Source organism: Hylobates moloch, unplaced genomic scaffold (assembly GCF_009828535.3).
Source record: "Hylobates moloch isolate HMO894 unplaced genomic scaffold, HMol_V3 SCAFFOLD_14, whole genome shotgun sequence".
In the NCBI taxonomy this organism is placed as follows: Eukaryota; Metazoa; Chordata; class Mammalia; order Primates; family Hylobatidae; genus Hylobates; species Hylobates moloch.
In genome coordinates this window covers 4,879,537-4,898,621 of record NW_026652289.1, presented here as the reverse complement: position 1 = coordinate 4,898,621, position 19,085 = coordinate 4,879,537, and the positions used below count along the sequence as shown (strand labels likewise).

At 51.7% G+C, this 19,085-nt stretch overlaps 1 protein-coding gene across 2 annotated transcripts in view; it reads left to right on the top strand.

Moving 5' to 3' along the window:
* MX2 (MX dynamin like GTPase 2) overlaps positions 1-19,085 on the top strand; it is a 44,829-nt gene that overhangs the window by 8,606 nt on the left and 17,138 nt on the right. For both annotated transcript variants that reach the window (XM_032175228.2, XM_058427821.1), the window contains exons 2-6: positions 4,711-5,030; positions 5,665-5,857; positions 7,945-8,079; positions 10,327-10,481; positions 16,375-16,513. In XM_032175228.2, coding sequence (XP_032031119.1) covers positions 4,782-5,030; positions 5,665-5,857; positions 7,945-8,079; positions 10,327-10,481; positions 16,375-16,513 — 871 coding nt within the window. In that variant the 5' untranslated portion in view covers positions 4,711-4,781. The remainder of the gene's footprint in view (positions 1-4,710; positions 5,031-5,664; positions 5,858-7,944; positions 8,080-10,326; positions 10,482-16,374; positions 16,514-19,085) is intronic.

Here is a 19,085-nt window from a genome sequence, read left to right as displayed (position 1 = left end):
GATGAACCCATGGCTCTGAATCCTGTCTCACCTTTACAGTCTTGCCTGCGTTATATTGGTTGCAGATGAGATATGACTCTACCACTTCCTGGGCCAATTCCAGAAAATTTCCTGACCGATATGCATTGCGTGTAAAACTTAATTTACCTTTTCCATGATGCAAACAATTATGGAGTAATTGAGCTAGGAAGGCTCATGGCACTCACGGGCAGGTGTCCTGAGATGACCAGATTCCACCTTTATTGAGAAACTATTTTTGAGATTGCCAATATTACTTGTCAGAAGTTTGCATCGATTATTATGAGTCAATTATAAATGGATCCAATTTTCTTTCTGAAAGTTCGGTGGATAGATGTCAATTACTATTTTAGAACTACAATGTAGTATTTAAAGCTATTTTTTTTAACATGAAGTCAATAAGGACATTGCCCTTGACTTCTGGCACGGCTTCTCAACCAAAAGCTTCTACTTTAGTGTCTCATGCCTCCTCGGGATATTGGGTAGCTTCTGATCAGTTATTGATCCCTTACTCATTTTTGATGTGGACAATCACAGGTGTCATAAATCCTCTGTGCTTCCGTAGCATCCCCAAATCATAAGCAGCTCCAAATGCCCATCTTATCTATTCTCGGTATAAATGTTTACTTTTTTATCTCTTAAAATAATGTGACTTGGAGTCAGGACTACAGCTTAGCCACTGGGAAATATCTCACATTAGGAGATAGAACATTTTGATGGGTGCATGACAGTTTCCTATGCAGGAAATGCTTTTGCCATTTTTATTGTTTTTTCCTCCACAACCTTTATTAAGCTCCTACTGTATGCCAGGTACTTTGAGCTGCAGGTACAGCTGTGAAAAAAACAGGTAAAAATCCTTGCCCCCCTGGGGGCCTTAGTGCAGCTGGGGAGACAGGAAACAGGCAGAATCCATCAGGAAAGATATCATTCAGGTGGTGGGAATGCGGCTTTTGACTGTTGCCTCCCCCATCAGATCCTTAGCGCCAAAAAAGGTGGCAATGTCTCCCGGCTGGGTGTCCAGAGCCCGGCACACAGCAGGCACTCAATGAATGTTTACAGAGTGGATGAAGACTCACATTGACTCAGGAACTGTGGCTCAGAGAGAGCAAGGAACCCAACCAGGGGAGCCATGGAGCTGAGGCAGATAAATTGGGTGTGGCAAGACGGGTGTCTGCCAGGCCCAGGAGCCCCGGCTGTCACCAATGCACCATGTGACTTTGGGTGAGCCACACCCTCTCTGTGCCTTGTTGGGAGTAGGCGCTGGAGAGCAGTGGTGGGAGTGATCATTAGGATGAAGGCATCTGGAAGCCCATGCCTGCCAAAGCCCTCCAGGCTCCAGGCAGTCTCCAGCCAGAGGCCCTTTGGAATTGTGTGGCTCCTCCTCCAGCTGCTCTGGCCACAGATCTTCCTGCTCTCCCCAATTCCCCCCTGCGCTTCAGCCCCACAGCCGGTCATTAGCTGACTTTTTGACCATGACTTCAAAGCATCCAGAATCCAGTCGGCTCTCACCACCCCCTTTGCCATTGTTTCCCAAAGGGTGTTGCCCCTGGGCTTGTCTTTTAGAGCCCCCCAGGAGGAGGGAGGACTTCAAAGACAGAAAGAGAGCCAGGTACCAAACCTCAAGCAGCCCTTGCTTTCCCAGACTCTCAAACTTAAAAAAAAAAAAAAGCCAGACAGAGACAGGCAGGCGTCCTCCCAGCCGGGCCTCGATGGCTGTACTGCAGCCCCCTCCTAAAGAGCAGGCAGGAGCCAGCCCTGGGACAGGCTCCACACACTCACTGAGCACCGCCTCCTGCACAGTGCAGTCCCTGCTCTCAGCCTGAGCAGGCGCAGCAGCCCTGCCCTCCCAAGAAAGGGGATGGTGAGAAGCCTAGTGTCCCCTCTGCAGAGACCAGTGCCACAATGACAGCCACACATGACAGTGTTGACACTAATGCCCAATCTTTGAGCCACAAGTGCCTGGCACGCTGCTGAGCCTTTATATAAGTAATTGTAGGAACCCTCCCACATCCTCAGGAGGAACGGTCAGCCCCATTTTCTAGATGTGGAAACTGACACCCAAAGAGATTTCAGCACATGCTCCGGGTCCCCAGGTCCCATGCACAGCCCTTGTGCTGGACGGCCCCAACACAACTTTCTAATTCTTTATCCTAAACCTGGATCGTGGGCCTTATCTTAGGGAGATGGTGCTGCCACCTGCCTGTGGAGGACACTCTGCCTTGGTCTAGTCCCGCCCTGCCCCTTGCCGAGTGGAGCCTCCATAGAGGCTTGTGCATGGCTTTGGGATCCCGGGCAGCAGGAGTAGGGTCTGGGCTGGTGAGCAGGGACGGGGAAGGCCCCGACAGCAGACCCCATGAGGATGACTGGGCTCCATCCTACAGGGACCTTCTAACGAGCCACTTGGAAGCATGTCCATCTGAGAGGTGGGAGAAGGAGGAAGTTGTCCCCACTTGTCCCACCTCAGGGTGGGAGGTTGCCCCAGGGGCTAGCTTCCCACTCCTCCAGGCTGCCATGCTGAAAGCCAGCAGGTGTCGCAGGTAGCAGATGTGGCAGGTTGTTCGAGGGAGAAACTCTGGACGCATGAGATCCGGTTATACAGAGCCTGAGTCCTGTGGCCTGGCCCAACTGTCCCAAAGCCCCAGGACTCTGGCTGTGTGTAAACCTTACCTCTTCTTCATGCCCTTCCTGGACCATGGCTGTGTCCTTTATTGTACCTGGTCTCCTTATCCTCAAGGATGCCCATCACGCCACTCTCCAGCTCAGAACCCTCCAAAGGCCTCCCTCACACCCGTGTACAATGCGAGACCTCTGCCCACATCTTACAAGCCTTTGTCCTCCCTCTTTTGCACCAGTCACACTGACCATCTTCCTATTCCCTGAGCTCATTCCGACCTCAGGACCTTTGCACATGCATTTCCTCTGTGGGAGAGGCTGGTCCCCACTTCCTCCAAGCCTTGCTCCTCTGCCCATTCCCAGGCACACCCTCCAGTGGGCACCCAAGTTACCCTCACCCCAGAATCTCAAACCCACCACCTGTCTTTCTCCAGACACTCCCTCATCACCTGGAGTTCCTTGTTGGTTGGTGTATTTGTTTTGGCATTTCCCTGCTAGGATGGTGTGCCAGGAGCGAGGGCTTGGTCTGACTTGATCACCACAATAACCACGTGGTGGAAAGTGCCTGGCACGTTCAGAGTCGTGCCCTTGTATGAGTCTGCTCAGGCTGTCATGGCCAAAGACCACAGACTGGGTGGCTTAGACAACACACATTGGTTCTCTCACAGCCCTGGAAGCTGGAAGTCCCAGATCAAGGTGTCGGCAGAGCTGGTTCCTTCCGGAGGTCACAGGGGGAATCTGTGCTCTCCTGCCAGCTCCTGGTGGCTGTGGCAGAGGCCTTGGCATTCCCTGGCCTGGGCTGCAGCACTGCAATCTCTGCCTCTGTCTTCACAGGCCCTTCTCCCTGTGTGTCTCCGTGTCCCAAATCTCCCTCTGCCTGTCTCTGATAAGGACACCTGTGATGAGATTTAGGGCCCATTCTAAATCCAGAATGATCTCATCTCAAAATCTTTGCCTTAATTATATCTGCAAAGAGTCTTTTTCCAAAAAAAAAGTCATGTTCCCAGGTTCCAGGTGAACATAAATTTTGGGGGGACTGTGGGGACACCATTCAGCCTCCTAGATCCACCTTACTACTAGAGGAAAGGGGGATACAGTGTGAGCCAGAGTGTGGGGGGCTCCCGCCCAGAGCACAGGCCCAGCTCTGAGTCCTGGCTTAGGTGTCATCGGTCCTCCCGGATGTCAGTTTCTTGACCCTGAAAATCCAGATAAGGGTCAAATGCATAGGCTTGTTGTGAAGCTTAAATGTATGTCTCAGCACAGTGCTGCCCTCATCTGAGTGCAGGCCACAGCCTGAGAACTGGGGCCCAACACCTGCTTCTCCCACACTCCCCTGGTGCCTGGCCAAGCCCGGGTGTGAGGCCAGATCTGGCTTCCAGCAGGCCCAGGAGGTGCTGCCTGTCATCTCTGCACACCTAATGGTTCTCCTGCCTGGTCCTGAGCCACAGAGGCCTGATGCCATAGATGACACAGACCATCAGAAGTGACAAAGGAGACTGGGTGTGGTGGCTCACGGCTGTATTCCCAGCACTTTGGGATGCTGAGGCGGATGGATTGCTTGAGCTCAGGAGTTTGAGACCAGCCTGAGCAACATGGCAAAAACCCATCTCTATAAAAAATACACACGCAAAAAGAAACTAGCTGGGCATGGTGGTGCATGCCTCTAGTCCCAGCTACTCGGTAAGCTGAGGCAGGGGGACTGCTTGAGTCCAGGGAGGTTGAGGCTGCAGTGAGCCCTGATTGCACCACTACACTCCCCCACTGGGTGACGGAGTGAGACCCTGTCTCAACAACAACAACAACAACAACTACAAGTAGCAAAGGAACATTGAGACTCTACTGGGAATGTGGAGTCCACTGCCCCCTGTTCCCCAAGCCCGGGCCGGTAGAAATCCACTTGTGCTCTGTGGCTGCCAAGAGCCCCTCCTGCAGACAGGGGCCCTGTACCGGACCCCTGGTCTCTGCATCTGTGTGTAGGGAGTAGGTTGTAGGGTGGGGTGAGGAGGGGTTGGCAAAAGTGCCACCTCGGGGAGGACTTCTGGTGACCTGTGGGCCACTCTCCCTCTTGTGTCTTTGCAGAGCTTGTCAGGAAGATTGGAGGTGCCAAGTAGCAGAGAAAGCATCCCCCAGCTCTGACGGGGAGACAGCCCATGTCTAAGGCCCACAAGCCTTGGCCCTACCGGAGGAGAAATCAATTTTCTTCTCGACGCTACCTGAAAAAAGAAATGAATTTCTTCCAGCAACAGCCACCGCCGTTCGGCACAGTGCAGCCGCAAATGATGTTTCCTCCAAACTGGCAGGGGGCGGAGAAGGACGCTGCTTTCCTCGCCAAGGACTTCAACTTTCTCACTTTGAACAATCAGCCACCACCAGGAAACAGGAGCCAGCCAAGGGCAAAGGTAAGCCCGGTGGAGGGACATTCAGAAAGGGTGCCTTCTGGCTGCCGGTGCAGAGGGCTGTCATGTCAGCCCCCCACGATAACAAAACCAGCCAGTCTGCTCCTCCGGCACAGCTGATGTCTCCAGCTCTCCTGATCACACCCAACAAGTACCAGAAACATACACAGACTCTCCTGCAGCAACAGGCTGCTGCGACGTGGGTCTGGGGGCTTCTGTGTGCGGGGGTCCCCTTCCTGGAGCTTTTCTTTCAGCCTCCCCTGCAGCCGTCACATTGCCAGCCCACCCACTCGCCACCCTCCCCAGCTCTGCAGCCCCCCGGCCCAGAACCTCTCCTCCCTCTGGCTAGAGTCTCTGCCTCTTGGAACTTCTTCCTGGCTCAGTGCTCCCAGCCCCTCCCCAGGAGGCACACCCTGCACACCTGCAGCCAAATCCTCCCAGCATCTGCGCCTGTGAGGCCTCAATAGGAACAGAACAGAAGGGCCCCTGAAAGCAGCGGCACCCCTCCATCCACCTTCTCACCTCCTGTCTGCAACCCAACCTAACATCATAGCCGCACAAACTCTGCCACACATCTCCATGACACCAGGGACCCTATCAGGGGTCACGGCAGTGGCATCTGTTCTGCCTTCTCCAGGGGCCTGAGAACAACCTGTACAGCCAGTACGAGCAGAAGGTGCGCCCCTGCATCGACCTCATTGACTCCCTGCGGGCTCTGGGTGTGGAGCAGGACCTGGCCCTGCCGGCCATCGCCGTCATCGGGGACCAGAGCTCGGGCAAGAGCTCCGTGCTGGAGGCACTGTCAGGAGTCGCCCTTCCCAGAGGCAGCGGTAAGTTCAATGCACCACCTTCCCTCCGCAGCAAGCAGCGCCACCTGTAGGCCACAAAGCTTCCCCAGGCACCAAGTGGTTTTAGAGACAGGCTGCTGGGTGAGAGAGACCACTGGGAGAGACAGGCCGCTGGGAGAGACAGGCTGCTGACAGACAGGCCACTGGGAGAGACAGGCTGCTGGGAGACACGTCGCTGAGAGAGACAGGCCACTGGGAGAGACAGGCCACTGGGAGACAGGCCACTGGGAGAGACAGGCCACTGGGAGACAGGCCACTGGGAGAGACAGGAAACTGGGAGAGACAGGCCACTGGGAGAGACAGGCCGCTGGGAGAGACAGGCCACTGGGAGAGACAGGCCACTGGGAGACAGGCCGCTGGGAGAGATAGGAAACTGGGAGAGACAGGCCACTGGGAGGGCCCTAAGAGGGCAGCTTCTCAGGCCTGGTGGCAGGGGGCCGGATTCCCCATACGTGTTTAAATAGCTTTCACTGCCCGTGTGTCAGTCAGGTGCAGGGACCTTGCCACCTCTTCCTAGTGGTCTTTGTAAGAATGTAGAAGCATTTCTTAGATAAATTGATAAGCTTTAGGTGACAGGTGAAGCCTTCTTAAAGAATTTTCTCAATGTTTTGAAAACCTCTTATTTAGGATCATGATATGAGACACCTTTTCCTTGGACAAAAACTTTTAAAAGTCTGTGTAGAGTGAAGAAGCTGTTGTACATTTATAATTTAATAAAATAATTATAAAGGAAAATGATAAAGGCGGTACCCTCAGAGTGGGTACTGGAGTGTTTAGAAAGGAGTTTTTAGGTAAGCAGGGCATAGGGAAGCCAGCAAGAAGGGGGCGGGACAGGAAGGGGAGCAGCTTCCAGAACCCGAGAAGGAGCAGTGTGCAGGGGCCCTGGCAGGTGCAGCGGCAGCAGAGAGTGCCCGGCTCCTTCTCCTCCCTGGCTCCCCTCTCCTGCCACTGCTGCTTACTTCTCAACCCAACCAGAACGCTGGGGTGGCCAGGAGGCATCTGATGGTTTCTCCAAGATTGCCCAGAGCAAGGTGGGGCTGCTGGAGGGCTGCCCGGACCCTACACAGCCCCCTGCAGCAACCGCAAAGCCACAGTGAGCCTGGGAGAGTGCCCCTCCCCTGGCCTTCCGGCTGCCACCTGCAGCCTGGTCCTTTACCCAGCGTGTCCCATAAGATGGCCATCAGCCTGGGCACAAGGCAGGAGAGAGTAAGGGTGTGGGATGGCCAGTCCTTCTCCGTGCTGTGGGTTCAGCATTTGGGGCAGTGAGACTACGGGGTGGAGAGTCTGAATGCCAGAGGGCAGGCACGGGACCCTGGGCGAGTCCCATAGTTGGAAGATGGGACAATACCTCCCCATAGGGCACGGGACAAAGGGCGCGGGTTCTCAGGGCTTCACGGCAGGAGCGTGAGGGCCCCCACCCCAAGGAACTCGGCACCTCTTCCACCTTTCCTGGGTTCAATGGCATTGGAGGATCCTGCCTCAAAGGGCACTGTCAGGATTCCCCTTGCCCCTCCTTCGGGATGTCCAGCTTCTCCTCCAGGCTTTCACCACCTTCTTCCCACTCCTTGAGAGGGGTTCCATGGCCCCTGGATGGCTCTCACTGCTCCACATTCCCGCTGTCCCCCACCCCCCCAACCCTCACCAGGGCTGCCCACCGGGACAATCACAGGGCCTGGGGCAGACACCCGACATGCTGACTCCAGCCGCAGGAAGATGGGGAGCCTGGACATGTACTGGAGCCCCAGCATCTGCCTCCATCGCTTCCAGGGCAGTGTGGTGGGGGCTGTGCTGTGGTGAGGACTGTGGCTACAGCCACTTGCTCGTGTCCATCGGAGCTCAGGGTGCTTACCCTGGTAGCGAACACTTCCCAAGGACAGCAGCACCTCCCAGGGCCCTGGGCCCCTTGGCATCTGCTCAATCCGGACCCCCTCACCTACTACCAGGCCTCAGGGAGAGCCAGAAAGCTCAGACGAGGCCTTTGGGGACAGCAGGGCGGGTCCTGGGAGCGAAGGGCCCAGCGCCACTTCTTTAAAAGGAAACTGAGGATGTTTGGGGAACCTCTCGCTCAGGAATCGTAACCAGGTGTCCGCTGGTGCTGAAACTGAAAAAGCAGCCCGGTGAGGCGTGGGCCGGAAGGATCAGCTACCGGACCACCGAGCTAGAGCTGCAGGACCCTGGCCAGGTGGAGAAGGAGATACACAAAGGTAGGCCCACATCATTCCGAGGTTCAGATCTGGCAGCCGCTCCTCTCACTTCCTTGGTCCCTTCTCCTCTTCCTCAAATCACCCCCACAGTGACCACTCAGCTCCTTGCCCCATGTGCTCCCGCATGGGGCTGCCCCCATTGCTGTCACCTCCACCATCCCTGCAGGTCCTTGTCCAGGTCCCCTCTCGTCAAGCCATCCCATGCTGAGGACGCTCTGGTGGCTTCCCTTAGCAGCCTGCAGCCCACGTGGCTGGCCTTGCCCGTCCTCTCCCCCTCCTCCCCAGCCCAGGCTTTCTCCAATCCACAGGGTCCTCGCCCTCTCTCCCTTCCAGGTTTCTCCCCTTCACCTGCCCAATCCCTACTTGATCTTTGGATCTCAGCTCACCTGCGCCCCCTTTGGAAGTGCTGCTGCAGGACCCCTGGTCCCACCCCAGCTGTCACAACCATGGCTTGTCTTCCTGAAGTTCAGCTCTAACCCTGGCCAGCCACCTTGTGGCCACCTTTCCTCCCAGCACCCCCTCCAAACGCAGACCCCGCTCACCCAGCTGTGGAACAAGTTTCCCAGTGCTTGTTCTTGGCCATGGCTGATCAGAAAAGGCCCAGTTGCTCCTGGAGTCCACACCCTTGTCCCCCAAGGGGCCCTGGTGGTTATGTCCCTTGGAGCACACAGCCCTGCCTGCCCCAGGCACTGGAGCCTCTCAACCTCCTTAAAGGCTTCTCCCATATCCCGCCTGCACAGCCCATCCTGGACTCAGCCGGGATAGATGGAAAAACAACCCTGAATGTACTAAGACTCCCTGCAGGGAGGAACTAAGTCCAAGGATGGCCTTTTGCATTACTGGATAGCAAACTCAGTGACTGAGCGGGAGGCCTTTAGATGACCCTGCGGGCTCAGCCCTTTCCCAGAGAACCCCTGTCTGCCTGGGTCAAATGGCTTTCTGGAGGGATCCCTTCCCAAATAGAGAAGTCTTCACCCCAATTTCAGTGCTCACTCCTCTAAAACAGAAGCTGCTGGATGCCCTCAATTAGCAAGTTTCCTAACTTCAAATTGCAAAAGGTCTGCACCCCAGCTGTGCCCACCACAGCTACTGTGGTGCTCCCAGGAAACCTGCAATGTTCGCTGACATCTGTCTGGAGTCTCTCCAGCTGCGAGCTCTGTGGGGCAGGGCCAGGAGAGCTGTCTCTAGCAGACCAACAGCACACCACATGTGCAGGCTTGGTCAAAGTTTTGGGTAAGAATGAGTAGTGAGAGCAGAGCGCAGTGGCTCAAGCCTGTAATTCCAGCACTTTGGGAGGCCGAGGCGGGAGGATCACGAGGTCAGAAGATTGAGACCATCCTGGCTAACACGGTGAAACCCCATCTCTACTAAAAATACAAAAATTAGCTGGGTGTGGTGGTGGGCGCCTGTAGTCCTAGCTACTCGGGAGGCTGAGGCAGGAGAATGGCGTGAACCCGGGAGGTGGAGCTTGCAGTGAGCTTAGACTGCACTCCAGCCTGGGCGACAGAGCGAGACTCCATCTCGAAAAAAAAAAAAAAAAAAAAAGAATGAGTAGCGAGCAAACCCAGCCAAGACATCTTTAGAATAGCATCTTGGAACCCCCTGCACTGCTGGTGGGAATGTAAGTTGGTGCAACCACTTTGGAAAACCATCTGGCAATCTCCACTAAAGCAGTTGGCAGGAGGCCACACTTCCTTACCTTGTGGACTTCTCCATAGCTACTTAGTGTCCCTGTGACATGGCAGCCAGCTTCCCCTAGGGCTAGTCATCCAAAAGCAATCAAGGAGGAAGCCATGATCCATTTAGGAACTGGTCACACACCATCCCCTCCACTGCATGTATTCATTAGAAACAAGCCCCTGTGTCCAGCCCATAGACTGGGCACCTTTTGGAGGAAGGAATGTTGAAGGATTTGTGGACATATTTTAAAACCACCACAGCACTCACTGGAAAATGCTGAAAAGCAGGAAGAAAGCGAACAGAACGCATCCACAGTCCCATAGCTAACATACCAGAATCTTTTCTTCTTGTCTTTTGGAAAGTGTAGGTCTGTGCACGTACATATTAAACAGCCATCTTGGTGGGTTCTGAGATCCCTCTGCAGGCTTCTCTGAAATGTTTTCTAAACACCAGGGGCCTACTGGAGCTCTCATACCGTGGAAAGAAGCAGTCATTGCCTTCAGGAACTGCTTCCTCACAGGGATCATTCATGAGGGCTCTGGGTTTCTCCCCTCTTGGCCTCCATAGCTCAGAATGTCATGGCCGGGAATGGCGTGGGCATCAGCCATGAGCTCATCAGCCTGGAGATCACCTCCCCTGAGGTTCCAGACCTGACCATCATTGACCTTCCCGGCATCACCAGGGTGGCTGTGGGCAACCAGCCCCGGGACATCGGACTGCAGGTGAGCCCTTCTGGAATTTGGGATCGGGCTCAGCTGAAGTAGGGGAAGAGTCAGAGGTCCCCAGGGTCCTGGTGTATCTCCTGGAGCCTTTACACTGAGGGATGAGGATGGAGTCTCAGGTAAGACCCGCCCAGGTGGGGGCCTCATGCCCAGGTTCTGACTTGGGCTTGACAAGTCACAGAAAAAAGAGAGGTGGACTCTGGGGGACTGGCAGGCATATGGGACAGTGTACGCCCTGCCCAGTCATTCAGGACTGTGAGCCCGGTGTGACCAGCTGTGCTGATAGTCAAAAGCGGGCAGAAATTTGGATTTTTACATGAAATCTGTCCATTTTGGCAATATTTTAAAAAATGAATGTTACGTAAGTCAGAACATGGACTGTGGTCCTGGTCCGGGCAGGAGAGGCACAGGGGTGAGGGTGGGCGACCCGGCAATAAGGACACACGTCAGCCAACAGCAGGACTGTGGCTTCTCTGCCAACAACCTACCCATCTAAACATGAGGCCAGGCATGGTGGTGCATGCCTGTAATCCCAACACTTTGGGAGGCCAAGACAGGAGGATCACTTGAAGCCAGAAGTTCTAGACCAGCCTGGGCAACATAGTGAGACCCTGTCTCTGCAAAATATAAGCTACATCTTGAATCGTAGCTCCCATAATCCCCATGTGTCATGGGAGGGACCTTGTGGGAGGTAATTGAATCACGTGGGCAGGTCTTTCCCATGCTGTTCTCGTACTAGTGAATATGTCTCATGAGATCTGATGGTTTTATGAAGGGCAATTCCCCTGCACACTCTCTCTTGACTGCTGCTATGTAAGATGTGCCTTTGTTCCTCCCTTCCATCATGCTTCTGAGGCCTCCTCAGCCATGTGGAACTGTGAGTCCATCAGACCTCTTTTTCTGTACAAATTTCGCTGTCTCTGGTATGTCTTTATGAGCAGTGTGAGAACAGACTAATGCAGCCACTCTACTTGGAGGCTACTATAGAGCTATTAATTGGCCTAATTTCAATATCGTGGTGCCTCAGGGAATAGAGAGAGGGAGAGAGGTTGGGGAGTCATCATAACACAGGCAACATTTATTAAGTTATCTATCTTATATGGGCCTGCTCCATAGCACCCCAAAACAATTATAATAAAAACATCCACATGTTTTTTATGGTTTTTATGATCACACATCACCATAACAGATAGAATAATAATGAAAAAGTTGGAAATAGCACAAAAATTACCAGACACAGAGGCAGAAAGTGAATATATGCTGTTGCAAAAAGTGGCACCAATAGGCTTGGTCAACTCAGAGCTGCCACAAACCTTTGATTTGTTTAAAAAAAAAAAACTGAAATAAAAATAAAGATAAAGGCTGGGCGCAGTGGCTCACACCTGTAATCCCAGCACTTTGAGAGGCCGAGGCGGGTAGATCACCCGAGGTCAGGAGTTTGCGCCTGTAATCCCAGGAGGCTGAGGCAGGAGAATCACTCGAACCCGGGAGGCGGAGCTTGCAGTGAGCTGAGATTGCGCCACTGCACTACAGCCTGGGCGACAGAGTAATACTCTGTCTCAAAAAAAAAAAAAAAAAAAAAAAAATCTGCAAAGCACAATAAAGCGAAGCACAATAAAAGGAGGTTTGCCTGTGCACACTTCCTCCACATCTGAGCCTTCTCAGGTATAAGTGCTGCCTTCAAGAGAGAAAAAAAATTATGTTTTCTTAGAGCAAACTGCATGAGAGAACAGGGTCACAGGAGTTTAGAGGGAGCAATGAAAACTGTCATTGTGGCTGTGAGAGGCTGGGAGCATGAAGGAGCAGGGGGTAAGAACTGTTAAGGCAGAGGGAGAATTCGGATCAAGACCAGTCTGGGAATCCATCCCCAAACATGTCCTTCTCCATCACCATCCCACCCTCCTTGTCCCCCTGTAGTCTGTCCTAGACCTCTCTCCTGCAGATCGGGCCCTCCAGGTCCCACAGGCTCCCTGGAGCCCCAGGGCCCTGCCCTACCCAACCTGGCTGAGGCCTCCAGGTGGCCTGTCTGAGCACCAGGAAGCCACCGCTGGGAATTCCTCGATTCTTTGACATTGTCCTCCACGTTCCTGGGCTTGTGAAGGAACATCCTCCTCCACGTTCCTGGAACTTCAGCCCTTGCTTGGCTCAGGAGCCTGAACTCCCCAGGATGTCCAGGAGTGTCCGAAGGAGAGAATACAGTCACAGGTTCTTAGTTTCTGTTTCTGGCTGGGCCAGTAAAGCCCCTTCTTCATCCCACTTTTCCACTTATTACTAAAGACAGAAACCAAAAACCATGGCTTCAGGCTGCTAAAAACCTAAAACAAAACAGAACAACAACAACAAAATAAGGCAGGTTAGACAAGCTTAGTCATAGAGTCAAAGCTTCCTGCACACAATCGTGTGCCTTTCTGGAGTCCCACCACCCTTTCCCTTCATATTTTTGTGTCTCTTCTCAGATTCTTCATTGTCTTTGATTTCCAGAGGCACTGCCAAGGTCAGACTGCTGGTCATGCATACCCTGTCTTCCTCCCCTCCCCGTCTTCCTGAGAACTCATGGAAATCTTAGCTCCTCCAGCAAGAACACATGTGTCTTTCATTTGAAAGATTCATGCCTCTCCTCCATGTGAAAGCTGATTAATGCTCATAAGGGGGTGGGTTCTATTCTTGGCCGATTTGTCTCCCCAGACTGTGCCTGTGAAAGGTCTTTCTGTATTCACGGCCTCATTGTACGGCTCCACTTTCCCGGCAACAAGGGCTTGGCAGTGTTCACCCACTCAATGTGTTAGTTTTCAAATGCAATTGATCACTCTCTCCTTCTTGAAAGTCTTCTTCGCTGGCATCTGGGCACATTGACCCTGGTTCTTTCTCTCCCTCCCGTTGATCTCTCCTTAAGTGAATTCTTCCTCACTTCCCTGACCTCCAAATGGTGCAATGCCCTAGAGATCCATTCTTCCCATTGAAAAGTCTCCCTGCTGTGTCCCTGGACTACAATCCAGTCTCAAGACTGTAAATACCACTTCAGCAATTCCTAAATCATTATTTCAAGCCCAGCTCTCTCCCCTGAAATCCAGGCTCCTATCTCCAGCTGCTGATTCACCAGTGCCCTTTGAGCATCTAATCAGTACACAAACTCAGTGGGTCCAAGCAACACCCGATCTTCTCCCCAATATCTGCTGTCCCCATAGACATCCCCATCTCAGACAGTGGCACCTCCACTCTCCCAGTGGCTCAGGCCATGACCACTGGGGTCAGCCCTCCCTTCTCTCCTCCTCTCACACGACACGTCCAGTCCACCTACAAAGCGTGCTGTCTCTGCTTCAAATAACACGCCCAGGCCCACGTCTCCTCCCACTTCCACCAGCATCCTCACCTAAGCTGCTGCTATCGTGGACCTGGGTTACCGCCTCTGCTGGCCTCCTGCTGGGTTTCTCTGCCTCTGCCCTTCCCAGCAGCACCCAGCCCAAGAATGTTTCCCACACAGCTCTTGTGTTTTAAGCCACAAGTCAGATGCTATCACTCCTTAAAGTTCCCCAGCAGCTCCCATGTCAATCAGTATAAAAATTCCAAGGTCCCATGCAATCCCACCCCCCTACTTCATGGACCACATTTCCTGTCACTGCGCCTTGGCCCCTCGCTCCACCCTACCACATCCGGGTTCTGCGGCCCTTGGTCCCTCCGGCCCACTTTTGCCTGGACTCTTGCGTGTGCACTTACGCTTCCCACTGCCCAGTGCTCTGCCCGCCTGGCTCTCCGCAGAGGGCATCCCTCATTCCTCACAGGTTTCTGCTTCAGGGCTGCCCTACCTGGGCTGCCTTGCCTGACACACTGTTCCCTGTGCCTGGCCCTTTCGATTCCACTTGCCCTCCCTGACATGTCTCCATTGTGTCTATTGCCTATCTCCCCTCCTGGGTTGTAAGGCTCTGGGGGCGTATGCTCAATGCCGAGTCTCTGAACCCCAGGATGGGCCCCACACCTGGTGGGCACTGCTAATGTTTGCTGCATGCACATAACGTGCTCTTTATGGCCACCCCCTCTCCAGGCAAACTGTTCTGGGGAGCATTTTCACTCCCTGATATCCTACATGAATGCACATGAGTGAGTGTGCATTAAATACGGTAATTCCCAGCCCAAAGCTTTTGTACCCCCAGGGGACACTGGCAATGTCGGGACATCTTTTTGCTTGTCATAACTCAGGTAAGGGGTAGGGTTTGCTAGTGGTTTGGATGCTACTGGTATCCAGTGGGTAAAGGCCACAGAGGCTGCTGGATAGCTTACAATGCCTAGGACGGCCCCCATGGCAGAGTCATCCTTCTGAATTGTCAGCAGTGCTGGAAGGAGAGCTGGAGAAGCCTGGGCTGTGTGGTCTGTTTGCCTGCAGACATCAGTAGGACAGCCCCATGGGTGTAGCAAAGGGAATAAGCACACAAGCAAGAAGAGAGTTTTCAACTTAAGGACGATCGACGTTAAAACTTGTTCAGAAAGATTGCTTAAGGCCAGGTGCTGTGGCTCATGCCTGTAATCCCAGCACTTTGGGAGGCCGAGGTGGGCAGATTACTTGAGGCCAAGAGTTCAAGACCAACCTGGGCAAGGTAGCAAGACCCTGTCTCTACAAAAATTAAAAATTAAAAAATTAACCAGGCGTGGTGGTGCATGCCTGTAGTCTCAGCTACTCGGGAGGCTGAAGTGGGAAAAACACTTGAGTCCAGGAGTTTAAGAATGGGGTGAGCCGTGATTGCACCACTGCACGCCAGCCTGGGCAACAGAGCAAGACCGTGTCTCAGTAAGTAAGTAAATACATACATACATACATACATACGTACGTACGTACATACATACATACATACATACATACATAAAAATTAAGATTGCTTATAACTTTAGCCAGTTAAATTTTCTCCCGGCCGAGGCTTCACTGGGCCTGTTTGTATTTGATGATTTTATTTGACTCCAGTGCTCAGTTTCATCTGTGTTGTCAGCTCAGGCTAATGGGACACAGAAGGGCTCATTTTGGGCTGTGCAGTTTTCTGTCTTCTGTGCACAACTTAAAATAATTACATGGGGCATTGTCTGAGCACAACTATATGTAAATTGTGCCAAAATATAAGGAACTATGTCCCAAGGTGCCAGTTTTTTCCTTGTCTGCCTGTTTGTATTGTTGTTGGGAAAAATAATATTAAAAGTTGGCATTTTAAGGCATATGTTGCCTACATCTCCATTTTGCTTACACTAGATTTATTTATTTAATTATTTATTCATTTATTAGAATAAAATTCTAATAAATTTTATTAGATTTCTCTAATTTGATTGAACTAGACCCCTTCCAAGAACAAATCGCGGGTAAAAAGTCACTAATATTAGAAATAAACATGTGGAGATATTCTCCATGGGAAACATCTGAGGTCCCTGTCTCTGGGGAACTGTGTGGGGAGCAGACATTGCTCGCTGAGCATCTGCTGCCTGGGCTCTGCGCTGGACTCTGCATGGGGACACCAGGACAGAGACGATGTCAACGCTGGCCGCAAAGGCATCTCTGGGCTTCCGAGTCAGATACAACATACACACAAGTCACTCTAATAGAAGGCAGGATCTCCAAGGCATCTCGGGTGAGATCTAGAGGGGAGGGAGGGGTTGTACTTGGTTGCAGGAATCAGGGGGTCTTCAGGAAAGAAGACACGCCAGCCGTGGGCTTTGAAGGACAAGTGGGAGGTCATCAGAGACCAGGGCAGGGCCGCCGGGGCAGGCGTTCCCAGGAGGGGGCTCGGCTCAGCAAAGCCCAGAGTCATGCTGTGGGACAATGTTGCCTTTGCGCCGTCATGCCTGTCTGCCTGGCTGTGCTGCTGGGTGACCAGAAGTGAGACATGCACTCTTTCTTTGTGTGATTCTTTGCCATCAGATCAAGGCTCTCATCAAGAAGTACATCCAGAGGCAGCAGACGATCAACTTGGTGGTGGTTCCCTGTAACGTGGACATTGCCACCACAGAGGCGCTGAGCATGGCCCACGAGGTGGACCCAGAAGGGGACAGGACCATCGGTAAGAGGAAGGAACTAAGCGGCCGGGCGCTGTGGCTCAAGCCTGTAATTCCAGCACTTTGGGAGGCCGAGGTGGGTGGATCACAAGGTCAGGAGATCAAGACCATCCTGGCTAACATAGTGAAACCCCATCTCTACTAAAAATAGGAAAAAAATTAGCCGGGCGTGGTGGTGGGCGCCTGTAGTCCCACCTACTTGGGAGGCTGAGGCAGAAGAATGGCGTGAACCTGGGAGGCGGAGCTTGCAGTGAGCCAAGATTGTGCCACTGCACTCCAGCCTGGGTGACAGAGCAAGACTCCGTCTCAAAAAAAAAAACAAAAAAAAAAACAACAAAAAAAAACAGAACCAAGCTTCCAGGGCATCCAGGGCATGGGGGAGGGAGGGACCAGAGCATGGGGGGTAAGGGAGTGACGCCGCATGTCTTTGGAAGATCCTGGAACGTATCATATGCCAGCGTGCCCTGCGCTGAATACAAGTGCTATTGTGCTTGTTCCTTAGGAATGGCTTATGGAGGGCTGAAGTAGGTCATATCATCCCCCCAGTAGATGGACCTGAGCATGTCAACAAAGTTAACACTGAAGAAAAGACAGAAAAGAAAAAAAGTTTTCTAAAAAAAAGGATCTAATTGAATATTAACATCTCCAAGGAAACTTAGTACTACTTTTTAATAGTCAGTTTTCTGGTCCTCTCATTGCAACAAACTCAGATAATCAACAGTTATCAATAAATATTAGCTATTTTTTTGGGGGGCGGACAGAGTTTCGCTCTGTCCCCCAGGCTGAAGTGCAGTGGCATGATCTAGGCTCACTGTAACCTCTGCCTCCTGGGTTCGATTCTCCTGCCTCAGCCTCCCAAGTAGCTGAGACTACATGCACATGCCATCACGCCTGGCTAATTTTTATATTTTCAGTGGAGACGGGGTTTCACTGTGTTGGCCAGGCAGGTGTCAAACTCCCAATCTCAGGTGATCCCCCCGCCTCAGCCTCCCAAAGTGCTGGGATTACAGGTGTAAACCACAGTCCCCAGCCAGCTATTATTATTATAAATTCAGTCAATCACTATAGTCATGGGATATACACGATCTGCTCTTAGTATAGCCCAAAACAATATTGTAAAATAAATGCACATTTTCTTTTTCTTTTTTTTTTTAACTTGGGATATTTTATTTTATCGTTAACTTTTGTTTTAGGTTCAGGGGTACACGTGCAGGATGTGCAGGTTTGTTACACTGGTAAACTTGTATCATGGGGGTTTGCTGTACGGATGATTTCATCACCCAGGTATCAAGCCTAGTACCTATTATTTATTTTTCCTGATCCTCTCCCTCCTCCACCTTGTGACAGATCCCAGTGTCTGTTGTTCCCCTCTACGTGTTCATGTGTTCTCATCCTTTAGCTCCCACTTATAAGTGAGAACATGTGGCATTTGGTTTTCTGTTCCTGGGTTAGTTTACTAAGGATAATGGCCTCCAGATCCATCCCACAGAAATGGAAATTTTCTGTGCATTCTAGGTCAAGTGTAGAAACAGAGAAAAGTGTGCTAGGCTTAAAAGAGAAACAGACCCATGTTCATAGCAGCATTATCCACAATAGCCCAAAGGTGGGAGCAACCCAAGTGTTTACAGATGGATGGATGGATAAATAAAACATGGCATATACGTAAAACAATATTATTTAGCCTTACAAAGGAGGGAAATTCGGAAACACACAACAACATGAGTGAACTTCAAGGACATTATGCTAAATGAAATTCAAGTAAGAAAAGGACAAACGCTGGGTGATTCTACCTTATTTGAGGTCCCTAGAGTAGTCGGACTCATACAGACAAAGTAGAATGGCGGTTGCCCAAGACTGGAGGGAGAGGAAGTGGGAAATTGTTGTTCAATGGGTGAAGAGCTTTAGTTTGGGAAGATGAAAAAGTTCTGGAGATGGACAGTGGTGATGGTTACACAATAGTGTAAATGTACGTAATTACACCAAACTATAAACTGGCTAAAACAGGAAAGTTCACTTTATGTACACTTTATTACCATTTTTGTAAAGAAATATATTTTTTTAAAAAAACAAGGTAGCTAAAGACAGAACGGGGGGAACATCCTATTTTTATGAGTTGAATTATTCCCTTGCAGACTTGAGTTACATGTATTTTACAATTGAATTACGTGTATTTTATAATACAAAAATACAATTGAGTTACGTGTATTTTACAGTACAAAAGAATTGTATTTTACAATTCTTTTAAAAAGGAAATTGAGGCCGGGCACGGTGGCTCATGCCTGTAATCCCAGCACTTTGCGGGGCCAAGGCGGGTGGATCACCTGAGGTCAGGAGTTTGAGACCACCCTGGCCAACACGGTGAAACCCCGTCTTTACTAAAAATACAAAAAATTAGCCGGGCGTGGTGGCACAGGCCTGTAATCCCAGCTACTTGGGAGGCTGAGGCATGAGAATCACTTGAACCTGAGAGACAGAGGTTGCAGTGAGCCGAGATCGTGCCACTGCACTCCAGCCTGGTGACAGAGAGAGACTCTGTCTCAAAAAAAAAAAAAAAAGAAAGAAAAGAAAAAAAAAAAG